General features: G+C 46.5%; 1 protein-coding gene and 1 long non-coding RNA gene across 4 annotated transcripts in view; one reads left to right on the top strand and one right to left on the bottom strand.

Annotated features, from left to right (window-relative positions):
* The window catches only part of LOC123586818, a 42,588-nt gene extending 28,352 nt beyond the window's left edge, over window positions 1–14,236 (top strand). For both annotated transcript variants that reach the window (XR_006706969.1, XR_006706968.1), the window contains 2 exons: window positions 1,383–1,449; window positions 14,012–14,236. This is a non-coding gene — a long non-coding RNA (uncharacterized LOC123586818). The remainder of the gene's footprint in view (window positions 1–1,382; window positions 1,450–14,011) is intronic.
* The window catches only part of DSTYK (dual serine/threonine and tyrosine protein kinase), a 49,808-nt gene that overhangs the window by 12,443 nt on the left and 21,346 nt on the right, over window positions 1–16,019 (bottom strand). For both annotated transcript variants that reach the window (XM_045456288.1, XM_045456289.1), the window contains exons 3-7: window positions 6,874–7,543; window positions 2,783–3,015; window positions 2,296–2,379; window positions 1,483–1,659; window positions 737–866 (exon numbers count right to left, since the gene is read on the bottom strand). In XM_045456288.1, coding sequence (XP_045312244.1) covers window positions 737–866; window positions 1,483–1,659; window positions 2,296–2,379; window positions 2,783–3,015; window positions 6,874–7,543 — 1,294 coding nt within the window. The remainder of the gene's footprint in view (window positions 1–736; window positions 867–1,482; window positions 1,660–2,295; window positions 2,380–2,782; window positions 3,016–6,873; window positions 7,544–16,019) is intronic.

Genomic DNA, 16,019 nt, shown 5'->3' with positions numbered 1-16,019 from the left:
AAAGGATTCTTAGACACAGACCTAAAAGTAGGAGGTTATAATTCTGACAGTACTGGAAACTAGTAGAAAGTACCCTAACTGGTCTGATTTATTTTTTTTTTGTTTATTTATTTTTGAAAGGGGGGGAGGGGCACAGAGAGAGGGAGACACAGGATCTGAAGCAGGCTCCAGGCTCTGAGCTGTCAGCACAGAGTCTAACGAGAGGCTTGAACCAATGAACCACAAGATCATGACCTGAGCTGAAGCTGGACGCTTAACCGACTGAGCCACCTAGGTGCCCCCTAACTGGTTTGATTTAAATAAACCTGTCATGTCACCTGAACTATACAAATAGCGGGACCAGGGGCGTCTGGGTGGCTCAGTCAGTTAAGCGTCCGACTTCGGCTCAGATCATGATCTCGCGGTCCGTGAGTTCGAGCCCTGCGTCAGGTTCTGTGCTGACCGCTCAGAGCCTGGAGCCTGTTTCAGATTCTGTGTCTCCCTCTCTCTGACCCTCCCCCATTCATGCTCTGTCTCTCTCTGTCTCAAAAATAAATAAACGTTAAAAAAATAAAATAAAAAAAAAAAAGAAATGGATTCTGTAACAAATAGTGGGACCAAACAGACTTTAGAGTTTCAAAAACACATCAGTGGGTGCTTAGGTAGCTTTGCAAGGAAGCAGCGTTAGAGGTAGAACATGCGAACGCCAGGTATCCAGAAACTTCTCCCAATTTACTTGGGAAAGACAGGGACTCACGATGTAGCAAGACATCCTGTAAAGAACGGCTTTCCAGAGAAAGGCGAGCCAGGCGGGGGGCATGATCCTTGCGAACCTTCAACCAGAGATCTTCTGTTTTCTCCAACCGACCTGAGTGGCCAGCTTCTAGCTGGAAGAGAAACAGAAAGAAGACACGTGACTTTCCAAGTCCCTAGTTTGGCTTCCTCACCTATTATATGGGGACAATAATATCTACCTGCTGAGGACAACTGAGAGAGTTACACAAGCTGTGCAGAACACGGCTCCGACACTGGCATACAGTGAGCTCTCGATAAATAACCACTTTGCCTCCTGGATGCGCCATCTCCACACCCTCCCCTCTATACACACGTACACACATGTGCACACGTGCACGCGCACACACACACACGCGCACACTCTGAGGGGACAAGCACGTCACATAACTGTGAACCAGTGTGAAAGTTACAAAGTCGTCCTCCTCCGTGACTCATTTCTAAAATACTAGATAAATAAAATTCCTACCCCTTGATTTTCATTCCTCACTCAGTGAAACGGGGAGAAATTAACTGAGTTCCCTTCCTGTTCCCAAGAGTTAGAAAAATCTCCACGTGAGAAATGTACTGATGAAACTTCCTATAACATGATATTATCCTTTAACATACAGGAAGAAGATACACTGATGATCTTCGAAAAATTACACGCAGACCAGTGGGCAAAATATTGCTCGACAGGTAAGGCTCTTCTCTCTCTTCCGACACACGCACCTGCCGCAAGGAGGCTGCAAAAGCCTCGTGAGAACTGTTGAGTCGGGTCCGGAACTGGCTGCAAATGCTCTTGGCCAATTTAGAGGCACTGAGGCTCTCGATGGCTTCCTGGGCCACCTTCCTCTTCCATTCCAGTGTGATGGCGGGTGGGCTCACCCATGTGATACGCTGGATGATCTGCGGGAAGAAGAGAGGAAGAACATGCAAGGGTGGGGACAGGAGCCACCAGAAAGAGCCAACGCCCGTCCCCTCTGGGCTACCCACTCGTTAGGAGCAGGCTAGTAAGAAAGCAGCCACGTGAAGGCCAAGATTCCTCTCCCATTCCACCCACCTCATAATCAGGGCTCAGACCAAAGGAAAGCATCAAAGAACACTAGGCCTAGTCTACGGGCTCACAAACCCTCACTACATACAGTCAGTGCCGGGGGCGCCCGGAATTCCCTTTCTGAACTCAGTATGGAATAGGAGCCACATCAAATTCCAGAAAAGAAACCACACAAATGGCCTCTGGCAGGAAAGCCTGATTCTGAGAAAACATTTCGGCTGGGGAGAAAGGAATCTGAAGAACCTAGTGAAGGAGAGCCTTACGGCTGCATAAAATATTTAAACGCACCATTCTCAAGCGTTAAAGTGGCTCCATTCCTAATTATCTCAGAGCTGGCATAAACCAGAACTGTCCTGGGCAGGCAAATCGGGACAAACGGCCACCTACCTACCTACACCAACAGAAGATCCTAGACATCAGCTGCTATTGGGGTGACTAAGGTTTTGAGCCGACCAGGGCCAGAGAATGTTTCTCTAAGCAAGCCCCACCTGTTTGATTTGCTCCCACAGCATCCTTGTAACCGAGGACCCTGAGTGAAACGTAACTTCGACGTGATAGGCGGCATTTAAGATCTGGAAGAAAACACACAAACCAAAGTCAATACGCCCTGAGCAGAGGGGCTGATTAGAAAATGTGATAAATAGCATTTACTTAAGGCAGGGTTCAGTTTCAAGGTTCCCAAATATACCCATCGATACGAGTGCAGAGTCGACGCAGGTGCATCATCGGTTCTGCGGCTCTCTGGGCCCCTTTCCTTCCCTCTTCACCTTCTAGCTCATCACCCAAACTGCGACTGTGCAGCTCACAAGCCCCTCCGACAGGCAGTGCTCATGTGACGGAAAAGTTCAATATAATTCAAAGGGGATGGGCAGAGGGGTGAAAGGGCAACTCCGGGCTAACTTGAGGCTGGGTTTCTGTGTGGTGTCTGCTTTGTGCATCACCTGTGACACGGTATCTTGGCCATTCTGCAAGTACCTGTTTGAGATAATTACTGGTGATGTGAACTGAGACATCCTGGGACTTCTCCAGGCTCTGCAGGCACCGTTCCAGGGTGCCGACAAAGCTCTCTCGCAGGTAATCCACTGAGCTGATCAGCTTGTTCGCCACCGCCTGATTAAGCCGGGAGATGATGAGCTCCTGTATCTGTCGGATGCAGCATTTGATTTCTCTGGTGCCCACTGGCTCTCCGTTCTCAGGGACAATGACATCTATGGAGGCAGAGAAAGAAGCCAGTGGGCTGTGAGAGGAAGGGGCAGGCACTGAGAATAAGGGCCTCCCCCAACCAAAGCCGAGGAGCTACCAGCACGATGGCTATAAAAGACACGGCTGGCTGACGAGCTCTGACCTTCAGTATGATCCGGGGCCATGCGATCCTCTACTACTTAGGCATCTAAGAATACTGAGAAAAAGCAACTGTGTCTAGAACGAGCCCATTGATTTTTGTCAGCTTTCATGTCGCCTTTATAGGAGGAGGATCATTTATTGAGTGCAGACCATTTGACAGGCACCATACTAAGTATTTTATGTATGCAATCGAATTTAATCCTCACAATAACCTTGTCGGGCGGGTATTTTTTTTTTTAATGTTTTATTTTTGAGAGGGCGTGAGAGGGGGAGGGACAGAGAGAGAGGGAGACAGATGATCAGAAGCGGGCCCTGCGCTGACAGCAGCGAGCCCGATGTGGGGCTAGAACTCAACAAACCGTGAGATCGTGACCTGAGCCGAAGTCGGGCACTCAGCTGCCTGAGCCTCCCAGGCGCCCCTGTCAGGTGAGTATTATTGGTCACATTTTACGGGTTGGGAGACAGTCTCAAAGAAAGGACAAAGGTGGCACCCGGAAGGGTATGGTACGGTTGGGAAGTAATACGGCTAGCATTTGAACCCAAAGCTCAGGGACTCCAAAGCCTTTGTAACCTTTCACACTGCCTAGTTCCTGGAAAAACCCGAGAGTCAGGGATTCAGCACTAATCAATTACTAGATAAATAAAAAGTAAAACTGGAACACTGTCACCATCCAGCTACCTCCCAGAATCAGAAATATGTTTTGCCAGCCAGAGGACAGAACTTAAGAGAAGACAAGTTACCTGCAAAAACTCCACTCCTAAAAAGGCACTCTCATGTCTACTGTGGGAATTTAAATCGGTGCTACCTCTTTGGAGGAGATCCCATAACATCTATCAAAAAAAAATTGTTTTTAATCTATCAGAATTTTAAGCTAACCAACAAATCAACAAAATCACCTACATGCCCTTTGACCTAACTATTCTATGTATGTAGGTATTACCTTTTAAAAAAAAAAAAAAAGGCTTTTATTTAATACATTTTTCAAATGTTTATTTATATTTGAGAGAGACAGGGAGAGACAGAGAGAGAGAGAGAGAACGAGTGGGAGAGGGGCAGAGAGACAGAGACAGAATCTGAAGCAGGCTCCAGGCTCCGAGCTGTCAGCACACAGCTCGACATGGGGACCAAACCCACGAACCGTGAGATCATGACCTGGGCCGAAGTCAGACGCTTAACTGACTGAGCCACCCAGGCGCCCCAAAAGTCTTTTCTGAAGTGTGTATGCCATATAGCCAGCATACCTGCATTACCTTTATTTAAACAAAACAAAACAAAATGAAACAAAACAAAAAAACGGTACCAGAAATCTGGTTCCCCAGGCCAGCTGGTAAATCTTCTGGCCGCTTCTAAATTTACTTATTGCATCAAGGGTCTCCAGGAAGAACTTAGAACAAGGTTAAGTAGTAGCCACGCAAGTCTCGTCTAACACACAGCCGAGTATGGAAGTGGCTTCACAAATCCATCATGCAGTTAACAGAGCCAGACGTCTGATCTACACGCTCCCAGTTCCCCCTGCGTCTGTTGAACTAACCACCGCTTCCCAGGCACCAAACTTGGTGTACTTGGCACCTAATATACAGTCAAATGTTTCACGGTCTGCCCACCTTTACCAAGGGCTCTGTGCCACTGGCACTGATGTGCCAGCTTTGTTTCAGTGAGTCAGAAGCCTTCCTAGCATCTCCACTGCAAGTCCTCCCTACGGGGGGAATTCACCAAAGACGTATCTTTGCTCATCTTTAGAAAGACCTGTAAGTGCTCGCTTTGGCAGCACATATACTAGAAAGACCTATAAGAAATAAGGCACCTGTGTTTGCTAGAGTCAACTCTATGTCCTTTGTATAAGCATGACACGGCCGTATACCATCATTCGCACGCTCATTCGGGCTCTGAAGAGGTACCATCCACAGACTCTGTGTTATCTGCTGTAAGAGATATGAAAATGTTATCTAGAAGAGGCCTTGAAGGCTAGGTAGGATTTGGAAATTCACAAATAAAAGACATTTTGGGTTTAGGGCAGAGCAGGAGCAAAGAAAAAGTAAAGGAAGCATGTGGAGGACAGCAAGCAGTTGAGACCAGACCAACTGAAATAGAAATTACAGGAAGATGCACATTGGGAAAGAGGAAGAGGAAAGCTGGTCAGACTTTGGAAGATCTTTAACATTAGGCTCGTAAGTCTAAACTTAGTCTGTAGGAACAGGGAGCCGCGAAAGATGAACTGGAGAAAGGAGAGAAAGATGTCCGGGGGAGCAACAGGTTAACAGTAGTTCAGGCAGACTAAAGAAGAGGCAGCAGAAAAGCAAAGGTAGATATGAAACAGGGACGAAGACTCGTCAGGACCCGGAGGCAGACCGGATGCAGGACGAGGGAAAGCAAAGAGCCGGAGACCAGGCTGAGCCTTGGGAGCCGGTTATGAGGACGACGGTGGCGGCAGCAGCCAGAAACAGATTAAGAAGCAGGAAAGCATGGAAATTAACTCAGAAATAAGACTGTTAGATTCAAATTCTGCCCTTACTCTTCAGTAGCTATGTGACCTGGAGCAAATTACTTAACCTGCCTGAGCCTCAGTTCCCTCATCAAGAAGATGGCAATGTACAGAATCCGCAGGGAGACTGGAAAAAAAGAAAAAGAAAAAGGAAAGGAAAAGAAAAGAAAAAAAAAAAACTGATGCTAGCTCTCACATAAGAAATTCTGATCGGGGTGCCTGGATGGCTCAGGCAGTTAAGTGTCCGACTCTTGTCTCGACTCAGGTCATGATCCTGCACTTCATAGGTTCGAGCCTTGAGTCGGTCTCTGTGCTGACAGCACAGAGCCTCCCTGGATCCTCTCTCCCTCTCTCTCTCTCTGACCCTTCCCCTTTCACGTACGCTTGCTCTCTCAAAAAGAAAGAAAGAAAGAAAAAGAAAAGAAAAGGAATTCTGATGAATAGGTCTGCAGTGCTCTGCAGTGGTATCAAACATTTATATTTTCAAAGAGCCTCCCAGCAGATTTGGATGTACAGCCGGGACTGAGAACCCAAAGGGTAACTTGCAAACTACTTCCCTTTAATGAACAGGTGGTAGGGCTCACGTTCCTGCAGGGAGGTCCACAGACCAGTCAGTATACAAGGTCAGCCACACCTAAACGTCAGCCCCAAAAGACCTGACCAATCACCGTGGCCCAATTTTCTTAACAGCCATCCATGAAGAATGGGGCTTCCAGAAAAGCTGAAAACAGGACTTTGGGAAATCCTCCTGAGCTGGGTTTCGGGAGCAGCCTGGAAAGAAAATGAGATCACGACACACACAGAAAGAGCCAATAAGGAAGCATGGGCCATGCCGAAGGTTAAAGCCAAGGTTAAAGCATGACTTAGTAACATTCTTCTCCAGAATTCTTCTCCACTAACATTCTTCTCCAATTGGAGCTCTTCTCCAGCTCCATCAAGGTCAAGGGGATACAGACACAAACTGGAGATTAAAGAGCACTATTAGGATGAACTTACCAGAAGCTGGACTGCCAGTCCTGGGAAGGAATGACAGCGGAATCTTCCAGGAAGGCCTCTGAGAACAAGGGAGGCCACTCTGGCTAAATGATTTAAGGTGGGCTCCTGCTAATGACGGTTGGGTAGATAAGATCCTCCTGAGTTTCCTTTGGCCCTCAGAATTAATTGGCTCAATTTCTGGTTAGCAAAGGGTTAAAGAATCCTCTGGTCCCAGTAGCCCACGCCCAGCTCTCTAGGACCTACCTTTAAATTCCATGTTGGCAGCATCATCCAGAAGTTCCTCCTTCATGGTGTTCAGCGTCTCGACAATCATGTCCTTCATTTCCTCCTGCTTTCGGTTGGCAATATTCATCAACGATTCATACAACTCATTTTCCTTTTTTCGAGTATACTCCAGACGTTTGGGAGTAATCTGCAGGTCCCGCTGCATGTCAAAGGCCTGGTTAATAAAGATGTCAAGGGAGCGGCAGTGCACCAGATTCAGGGCCTTGGCCGCGTCCACCAGGCGAGTCTGTAGCACCTGGTGAGAAAACGTGCTCAAGTGTCTCAGTTTCTCACTTTGTTCCACCAACATGCTCTGAGCTTTAGCGTCTTGGCCAGGAGCCCCACAGTTACAGTGACTGCTGCTCAGATAGCCCAGGCCAATCAGCTGGTGATGGAGCGGTGACCTTTCGTTCTCCAGTCTTCTGGTAGAGGAGGCAATGATCTCCGAGCCCAGCTTCGGCACTTTGAAAAAGAATACGGGAAAGGAGAAATACTTTCGGATTTCCTGAAGCTCTCGCTCGTCCCTCTCAGAGAGTTCATCTTTGTGGAGTGCATAGGTTATCACAGGCAAGAAATCGTTCACCAAGTCACCCAGAACATCCACTGCAGGCCGGAGGCCTTGGCACGGTGCTACCACAACGTCCACTTCCTAGAAGGGGAAGGGGGGGGGGGTCATATCAGCACTTCAGGGTCAGAACCAATCCTTGCCTCCCCTGAGTCCCACACTGAGACCAAAGTCCAGATCTGTGATGGGCCAATGGGACTTCGGTACGCCCCCATCATTTGTCCAACTCCTTCCTGGGTTACCAACACTCCCTGGTGCAGCCTGTGCAGACAGGCACTTGTCTAGAGAGAGAAAGCAGTCAGTAGAAAGGATGGCCGTCTCTTTAGCCACTTCAGAAAAAAGAATTTAGTTCCTGGCTTCCCTCGTTTGGAAACACCTATAGATACCCTCCGATGAAGGGGTAACACAAGTAATGGAAGGACAAAGAAGTGCTGTGGAAATTATCAGCTCAGGAGTGAGGCTGTCTGGAACTTTCCTCCCACTCTAGTCCTCGCTCATTGCACTTGCCCAACCTTTCGGAGCCAGCTAACTCCCAGACCAACTCCCAAGCAGGCTTCCAATCTGCCTGTGTACTCATGTCATGCCCTAGAGAGTCCTTTCTCGAACATAATCCCAAGCACTCTCTACTTCTCCTTTCCTTAACGTTCAACACATTTATACTTTATTTTTTGAAAACCCGTTTTCCCTATTAGCCTGTCAACCCTTTGAGGGCAGGGACCATGTCCACCTTGTTCGCTATTATAACTCCAGTGCCTAACACATGGGCCTCAATATTGTTGAGTCAATCAAGCAGCAAACTAAAAACCAGGTTTGGCCAACATTGTTACTGTCCTATTCTAAAAGTTTGCAGGTATCTCAAAGTCTTAGCCACCTAAGTCTTGGTAATACCTTCATTCTCATGATCACTTGGTACGACAACACTAAGGTTTGCCTATCCAGTATTTAGCCTCTGCATTATTGGGAAGGCAATGGTCTTTACAGACAAGGTGGCCAATGACGGAGCGGGGCTTTCGGGAGAACTCTTTAGAGGGGGTTTGCCCCTCCCAGGAAGCAAGCTCTCTGGCCTCAGCCTTCTTGCCAGTGGCAAGATGACGTCAGCCCGCAGCCCTAAGGCAAACCTGAGGGTAGAAGCCAGCACTGAGGATGATGGGGCAAAAAGAAACAGGGGGCTTGGGTCCCTGGTGACTGCAGAGCCGCCACACCAGCCTAGCTTCAGACTTCTTTCACGAGGGAAAAAAAATTAACCTCTATCTTGTTTAAGCAAGCCCGTTTTTCAGATTGTCTGTTACATGTGATTGAACCCAATCATAACGGATATACCCAAGATCTTAAAGTGAGTTTCAAGCACGGGCTTTGGTTTAGAAACAAACGTCTACAGGTCCTTTCCTAGCCAACAGTTTTTGTTTTGTTTTGTTTTAATTTATTTATATTGAGAGAAAGAGACAGAATGCACACATATGTGCGTGCGTGCGAGTGGGGGAGGGGCGAGGGAAGAGAGACTATCTCAAGCGGGCTCCAGTGTCAGCAGAGTCCAATTCGAGGTTCGAACTCATGACCCCTGAGATCATGACCTGAGTCGAAATCAAGAGTCAGACACTTAACCGACTGAGCCACCCAGGCGCCCCTGTGCTCTGCTTCTTTCCTGAGGATCCTGAGGCAGTTAAGAGCATATATTTGCATCCACTGCACAGGCTGCTTTTCTCTATCTTTGAAACTGTCTACTCTGCCCGGCATCCCAGACCTAAGGGTCAACCCGGAGACTTATGCCCATATCACCACTGCAGGCACACTAACTCCTGATGTCTTCAGGGATCTGCAATTCCAAATCAATCCTCCACAGAATTCTAGCACATCTGACAGAGTTATAAAAGAAGTCAGCGCGAATCTGCTCATTTGTGCCCTTAACATTTGTCAGATGTTGCAAATTTACTTTATTTGAAATGTAAAAGATATGCAGTTGTTTATTTTCTTTCAGATTGATATCCTGTTTTCATTCCTTACCTGACTGAGCAGCAGGCATTTTTGATGAAAAACATTTTTAAATAAAAACCTGGGACCTTTTAAGTAGGAAAGGACTAGAAAATGCCAGCCTATTGTCTCTTGTACTCTGTGTGTGTGCGTGTCTGTGTATGTGTGTATGTGTGTGTATCTGTGTGTGTGTGTGTGTGTGTGTGAGAGAGAGAGAGAGAGAGAGAGAGAGAGGGATCTCCCATCTCCAGAAAAGCACAAGGTCTCATCTTCCCCAGTAAATAACTAGTAAGTTTAATTCACAGATGGGTCACATAACTTATTTGGCTGGCCGCTGTGAACTCCCTAAAGCTAAAAGTGCTTTTAGCATCTCACCAATTATGATTTGAGCAAACACTAAAAATCCACCTACTTTCCATCCAAGCCTAGGCCAAAAAGAAATCTGCTGTTTCATCTATGCCTCGAAATGCAGGAAATGTCTTCTGGTTGGTAGACTAGTCTGACACTCATCCCACTGTTCCAAACAAACCCCCTTTCACTACCCTGAGTCACACTGCTACAGCATGAATCACTTCGTGAGGGCATATTCAAAGAGTGGGTAAGAACTTGTAAGGCTGAGAGCAGAAGACATAATTGCCTGAATGCCAGCATTATAATACATAATAATTTAATAATGACGAGAAGAGAATCCCAAGGAATGAAAAGTTATAATAAGGTAGAGAATTACAGGTGAATATGTTTTTTCAAATAAATATTTTAAACTTGCAAACCTTTCTTAAACATATACTTTTTAAAGCTATAATCCAATCACACTTATTATAGGAATATTATGAGAAGAAAGCCTAAAGTAGGAGTTCTTTAGAAAGTCTTCTAAGCTTTCAGGAATAATTTTCTTTGCTTGCTTATTTCAAGGGTTTTCTTAAAATTCTAAAATCAATGTCTATTTAAAATGTCCATTTTGGGGGTGCCTGGGTGGCTCACTCGGTTAAGTGTCTGACTTCAGCTCGGGTCATGATCTCACAGTTCATGAGTTCAAGCCCTGTGTCGGGCCCTGGGTTGACAGCTCGGAGCCTGGAGCCTGCTTTGGATTCTGTGTCTCCCTCTCTCTCTGACCCTCTCCTGCTCATGCTCTGTCTCTCTGTCTTTCTCTGTCTCTCAAAAATAAGAAACGTAAAGAAAATTTTTTTTAAATGTCCATTTTGTATATGCAAGAAAACCGAAAGCCGCGGAGTCCATCTGCACAACCAAAATCCTTCTCAGGAGAGTGCTGACTTTGTGTGCTCAGAGGTGCAAATTCTTTTTTTTTTTTTTTAATCGATTCTGGGCTTTCTAATGGTAGGTGCTGCCCGGTACGCTGGCACCTAGAAAGAAGGTGTCCGCTCCTAAATAGATGTTGTATGAAATGAAAATGGATAGAAACCAAGTACTGTGCTCCTGCTCCTCGATTCCCCAGTGAGCAACCTCGTCCCGTTGGTCTCGCTGCGCCATCGTGGCTGCTAGAAGACAGGCAAAGAAGAGCTGCGGCCTGACGTCCTGGCAGAAGCACATACTAGTCTAGAACGTGCTATGTGATTCTGTGACACTTACGGTGAAGGGATGACTCATCCCTGACAGTTATAAACAAAAAGGGAAGCCAGCACTGTCTCCTGGAGACAGGGAGTGAAAAAAGTAATAATTAATACAGAGAGGAGGAACCAGACCTGTTCTGGGCCCTATTATGGCCACGTGAGAGGGAGGTCTGATCTCGGGCTGTTCCGTGGAAGCTGTCTTCCTTCCTAGCACCTCAATCAGTGCCTGGCGCTTCGTGAGCATCCAATAAACAAACGTGGAATGGATGGATGAACAAATGATGCCTTCACTACTCTTCAGTAATCATGTGTGAAATCTGCTGTCTTTCAACCCGTATCCCACACATTTATCTGCAAATGCTGTTTGCCTCTACTCTAAGAATAAAGCAGTGAGTAAGTGAGCATTTTGCTCCTAACTCGATCAGGAGAAAAGAATCTCAGGGAATCATAAGAGTATCCCATAATTCCCACTGTGAGTCACAGTGAATTCCTAAAGAGATTTCTCTTGTAGAATGCATTCTGCACAAATCTACAGAATCTGCAGAAGTTGGTATATTCACCATCAATTTTCTTGGCAACATTAAGAGAATGAACAGAAAGGAGGTTGCTACCCTGCAAACACCAGAAGTGACCTCTTAGGTTTTATCTTTGATGTAAAATGACATTATCTTAAATGCCAAGAAGAAATCGCTCAATCACTGAAGAAGCCTGACCACTTCCTAAGAACACTGGCTCTTACTGGGGAAGACTCCTTAATCTATGGTTCGTGGCACATCACGGAAACTCAGCTCTGGCCGAGGATGAGTATATTAACTGATGGTTCAAACAGAAGACAGCCATATACTCAGGTAGGTCGCAGATGTCTTTGCTTTCTCTACAGTTCTGACCTCAGGCTCACATCACACAGAAAAGAAGTACGCAACCAACGCGGCCTCGACCTCAGTCCCTGTCCCTGTGTTCTACCTACCTTTACCATCCGTTCTCCTCCCCCGCCATTCTCACAGGACTGTTGAGAGATTTTTCCTGTTTGTTTTCACACAGGATGATTCCTCTTCATCTTTATACGGTTCCAAGAACGATCACTCTTACATGTCAACTACATATTAAGGAAAATACCTCTCTATCCTTGCTACATTATAGAAAATGCCTTGCTGAAGACATACTGAGTAGCCTCTGTGCAATCGGCCTTGCAGCTGTATTCAACAGTGATCCAAACATCCAGTACCATAGATACAGATAAAAGCAGGAACGTGGGGGTACCTGGGTGGCTCAGTCAGTCGAGCGCCTGACTCTTGTTTTTGGCTCAGGTCATGATCCCAGGGTTGTGGGACTGAGCCCCACATCAGGCTCTGTCCTGAGCTTGAAGCCTGCTTAAGACTCTCTCTCTCTCTCTCTCTGCCCCTCTCCCCTGCTCAGGCTTGCTCTCTCTCTCTCTCTCTAAAATAATAAACAAACAACAGGAATCGGAAGCTTTATTGTCTTGTCACTACATTCATCAAAGCAGAGAGACAAAGTAGTAGCAAGAGGAAGAGAGAAGAAGGAAGGGAAACCTTTAACTTCTAACTTTGTAACTTTACCTTTTGTATTATTTACCTTTTAACAATATCTTTCTCTTCTGTCATCACAGAAGTATTTCATAATGACATATGAAGAACTTTGTCTCTAACTAGAGCAGGATAATAACTGTAAGTAAGCTGGAACCAGAGTGACTTCGGTTGGACAAGAGGAAGGAGGGCCAACATGGCTGTCAGGGAAAGGACTGGTAACTGACGGGGAGGGAAATTCTCTTCTCGAGGACACTGATTAGGACACCCAGGGAGGAGGGGACGGACTGATGGTGTGCCAGACACTGTGCTAAGTGCTTGACACACACCCTCTCATTTAGGCCTCACACCAGTCCTCAAAGACACGGACCATCACCACCACCCCCACCCCCCCCCACCCCCCCCCGCCAACGAGGGAACCAGCACAGCCACACAGGTAACTGACAAAGCCAGCACGTAAATCCAGGTCCGACAGACTACAGAGAGCATGTTTAAGCAGTTACCGAAGGTCCACTGTGTGTCGGGAACCGTCTGGGCTGACGTTGGGGAAGTTCTGAAAGAAGGATAAGGGATGGACAAGGTGACTTTAGGGATCCTAACAATCCTAGTTGCCGGGTTAAAAAGTATATCCTACCAAGCAAAGGCTCTGCCGTGAGACAATCCTCAGGGACTCAACTGAGATGCCAAGGAAGGAAGTCAAAAAGAGTATTTTTAATAACCCCAACTGTCTGCTGACAGTACTTTCGGCCTCTGAGTCTCTGAAATCCCCACCCCAACCATCCTCGACTCAAAGTGAAACACGCAGAGCTCTTGGTGAAAACACAGAGGGAAGCCTCCGGGCCGAAGAAAGAGGTAGACGGGATCCTGGAAAACAGGGGAAAGAGGAAGGTGAAGACTATAATCTCTGGCAGATTTTCTCCCTAAGAGCTAACCCTGGAAGGCCGCAAATGAAGCGCTGGTGATGATCTGAGAAAACACAGCCGCAGACTCAAACCGTTCTTTTTCCTTTTTCAAGAGCATGGAAAAAACCCCCAAAAAACACAAAAAGCCAACCTGCCTCGAAACCACCCGTACCCTTACCAGGTAAATTAACCTGCAGTAGGTGTCTGCAGGTCTCTTGGCTGAGAGCCACACGTGTTGGATGGCTACGGCCCGCTACATACGTCAGCGTGTGTAGGGGAAAGGCACGAGACAAACTAAATAGGACGAGTACAGGCTCACAGTCTGGAAGGAGTTTATACTTTCGCATCTGCCTGAACCTCCGATACCCTTTATTAACATGACACTTTAGTTCTCCTTTCTCTTTGCCCCATAAAATCATGGTTTCCTTACTGTAATTCTCTCTCTAGAGTATCATTCTCCCCCTCATACACATTAACCCCAACTTTGGGTCTTTTGCCTTGGAATGGCCATTTTTTAATCTAATTCCACATACTATCTCCTAGTCCTAAAAGGTATCTTCTTGCCCTCAGGACCTTCACCCGGCTTTCTTTGTGACTTTATACCAATTCACTGCTATTTTTCCATCTAAAGACATTCAGGAGAAGATATGGTGTCTAACCAAAGGGAAGCAACACACAACAAGTTGAGTTTTATAAGGCACCATCATAAACGCCAATGACTAGACAAAAATTTGAGAGAAGCTGATTTTCCAGCAACACTGTTTTGTAAATTTGGACGTTAAAATTTTGCCAGGAGCCTGGAGCCTGCTTCAGATTCCGTGTCTCTCTCTCTCTCTCTGTCCCTCCCCTGCTCACACTCTCTCTCTCTCAAAAATAAATAAACATTAAAAAAAATTTTTTAATAGATTATGCCCATTGCTAGCTGCTGGCTGAGGGTTATAAAGAGAAAACTTTATGACTCCAACTGGTTAGAGTTAACAGTAGTGAGAAAAAAAAAAAAGGTCTACTTGCAACTCATTAGAGCTTGCCTAGAAACATTAGTCTACCTCAGTTCCCTGAAAGATACCCTACCAGACATCACCCTGAGCCAATGGCCATGTCAGCGTGTGGCAGTCTGGCTGCCAGGTGACATGTATATTCATCCAAAGGGTGGGGACACACAGGCCAGCAGAATAACTGTCAGTCTGTAAGTGCCACCGTATGCGAAACGCCACAGCCAGGCTGCAGGAGTCCCGGCTCAGACTCAGAAAGTTGAATCATTTCAGCTCCTTTCTACTCCTTTTCTCATAGGTGTTCACAGGAAAAATACACACACACACTCCAGACTGAGGAAACTCTGAAGCAAACACCCATGTTCCACTGGACTTGTAAGAAAAGGCGGTAGTATACGGTAAGGGTGGGGAAGGGGAAGTCTGTACGTGGAGACAGATCCAGTGAGCGCGGTGAATGGTGAAATATGTTGCCAACTGGAAAGGACTATGTTTTAACACTGAACGAGGTTACAGAAACTAGCGGCTTGACTCTTCCTCTGCTGCTGAATTGTGAACTGGGAATCTCAGGGGACCCAGAGCTACAAAGCTGGGAATACCAAACACTAAGGGGCCGTGTGGGTCAGCATATTCTGGAACAAACTAAAAACGGCTAATTTATGAGAGCTTTAAAGTACCATACTAGAAGAATGACCATTGTATACAAGGGTAGGGGGAAATTCTGCTTTGATAATTTGACAGTTGAAAATGAACATCTCATTTCCCCTAATTCAATCTTGGTTTCCTTGAGCTAAGTGCTTCCTTTCTTTATCACCCTCTGCAAAACCAAATGGAAGGGCTGTTTAGAGCTAACTCACTGGTCCCAAAAATAACCGGAGCTAAACAAAAAAAAAAAAATCTTTTTCACTGGCACAAAAATCTTCAAGGTGGCTGTGAACTGCTCCCGGCAGCAAGCTCCCGGCACTGAGGCCCGTGAATTTAATGAAGACAGGAACCCGACCACAGCGGCGGAGCAGGCCGGAGCTCCACAAAGGCAACTAAGGCTTCTCTGAGGCACAGCATCAAGGGGTTCCAAACTTAGAACCGTTGGGGTCCGTTGCTATTTCTACATCAAAACCACTGGAGACGAAAGCAGATCCGGAGAAACACTGGCTAAGGAAGCCTCACAAACCACATGAAACAGAGCACAAGAGCCTAGAGAATTCCTCAAGACTGGTGAAGAATATTCCTCAAGAAAGAAAATCCGTATTTCTGTCGTGCAGAGAGAGAAGCTGATTTGGTGGCTCAACTTCCCAACCAAGTGGCCTCCTCTGCCGGTACCTCAGTTGAGTTCTCAGCACACCTCGGGGGCAGGCAAGGGGGGCTCTTCTCAGGAAGATGAGTGCTCAGACGTGCACCTGGGGAACGGCTCTCACTTTCCTGTCCGGGGCTCACATGAAGTACTTCAATTCATGGCACAGAAGTAAATGAGCATTAAAAATTAAAGCCAATAAGATGAAGGGATCCAGAAAAATCAATCAAAGAACGTGCCTCTCCCGCACATGGCTTTGCTCACATTCCCAGATTGTTTTTTAAAAGTCAAGAACAGG

The sequence above is a fragment of the Leopardus geoffroyi genome, chromosome C3, assembly GCF_018350155.1.
Source record: "Leopardus geoffroyi isolate Oge1 chromosome C3, O.geoffroyi_Oge1_pat1.0, whole genome shotgun sequence".
Lineage (NCBI taxonomy): Eukaryota > Metazoa > Chordata > Mammalia > Carnivora > Felidae > Leopardus > Leopardus geoffroyi.
The sequence above is the reverse complement of the archived record's forward strand: the minus strand, read 5'-3'. Positions and strand labels throughout refer to the sequence as shown.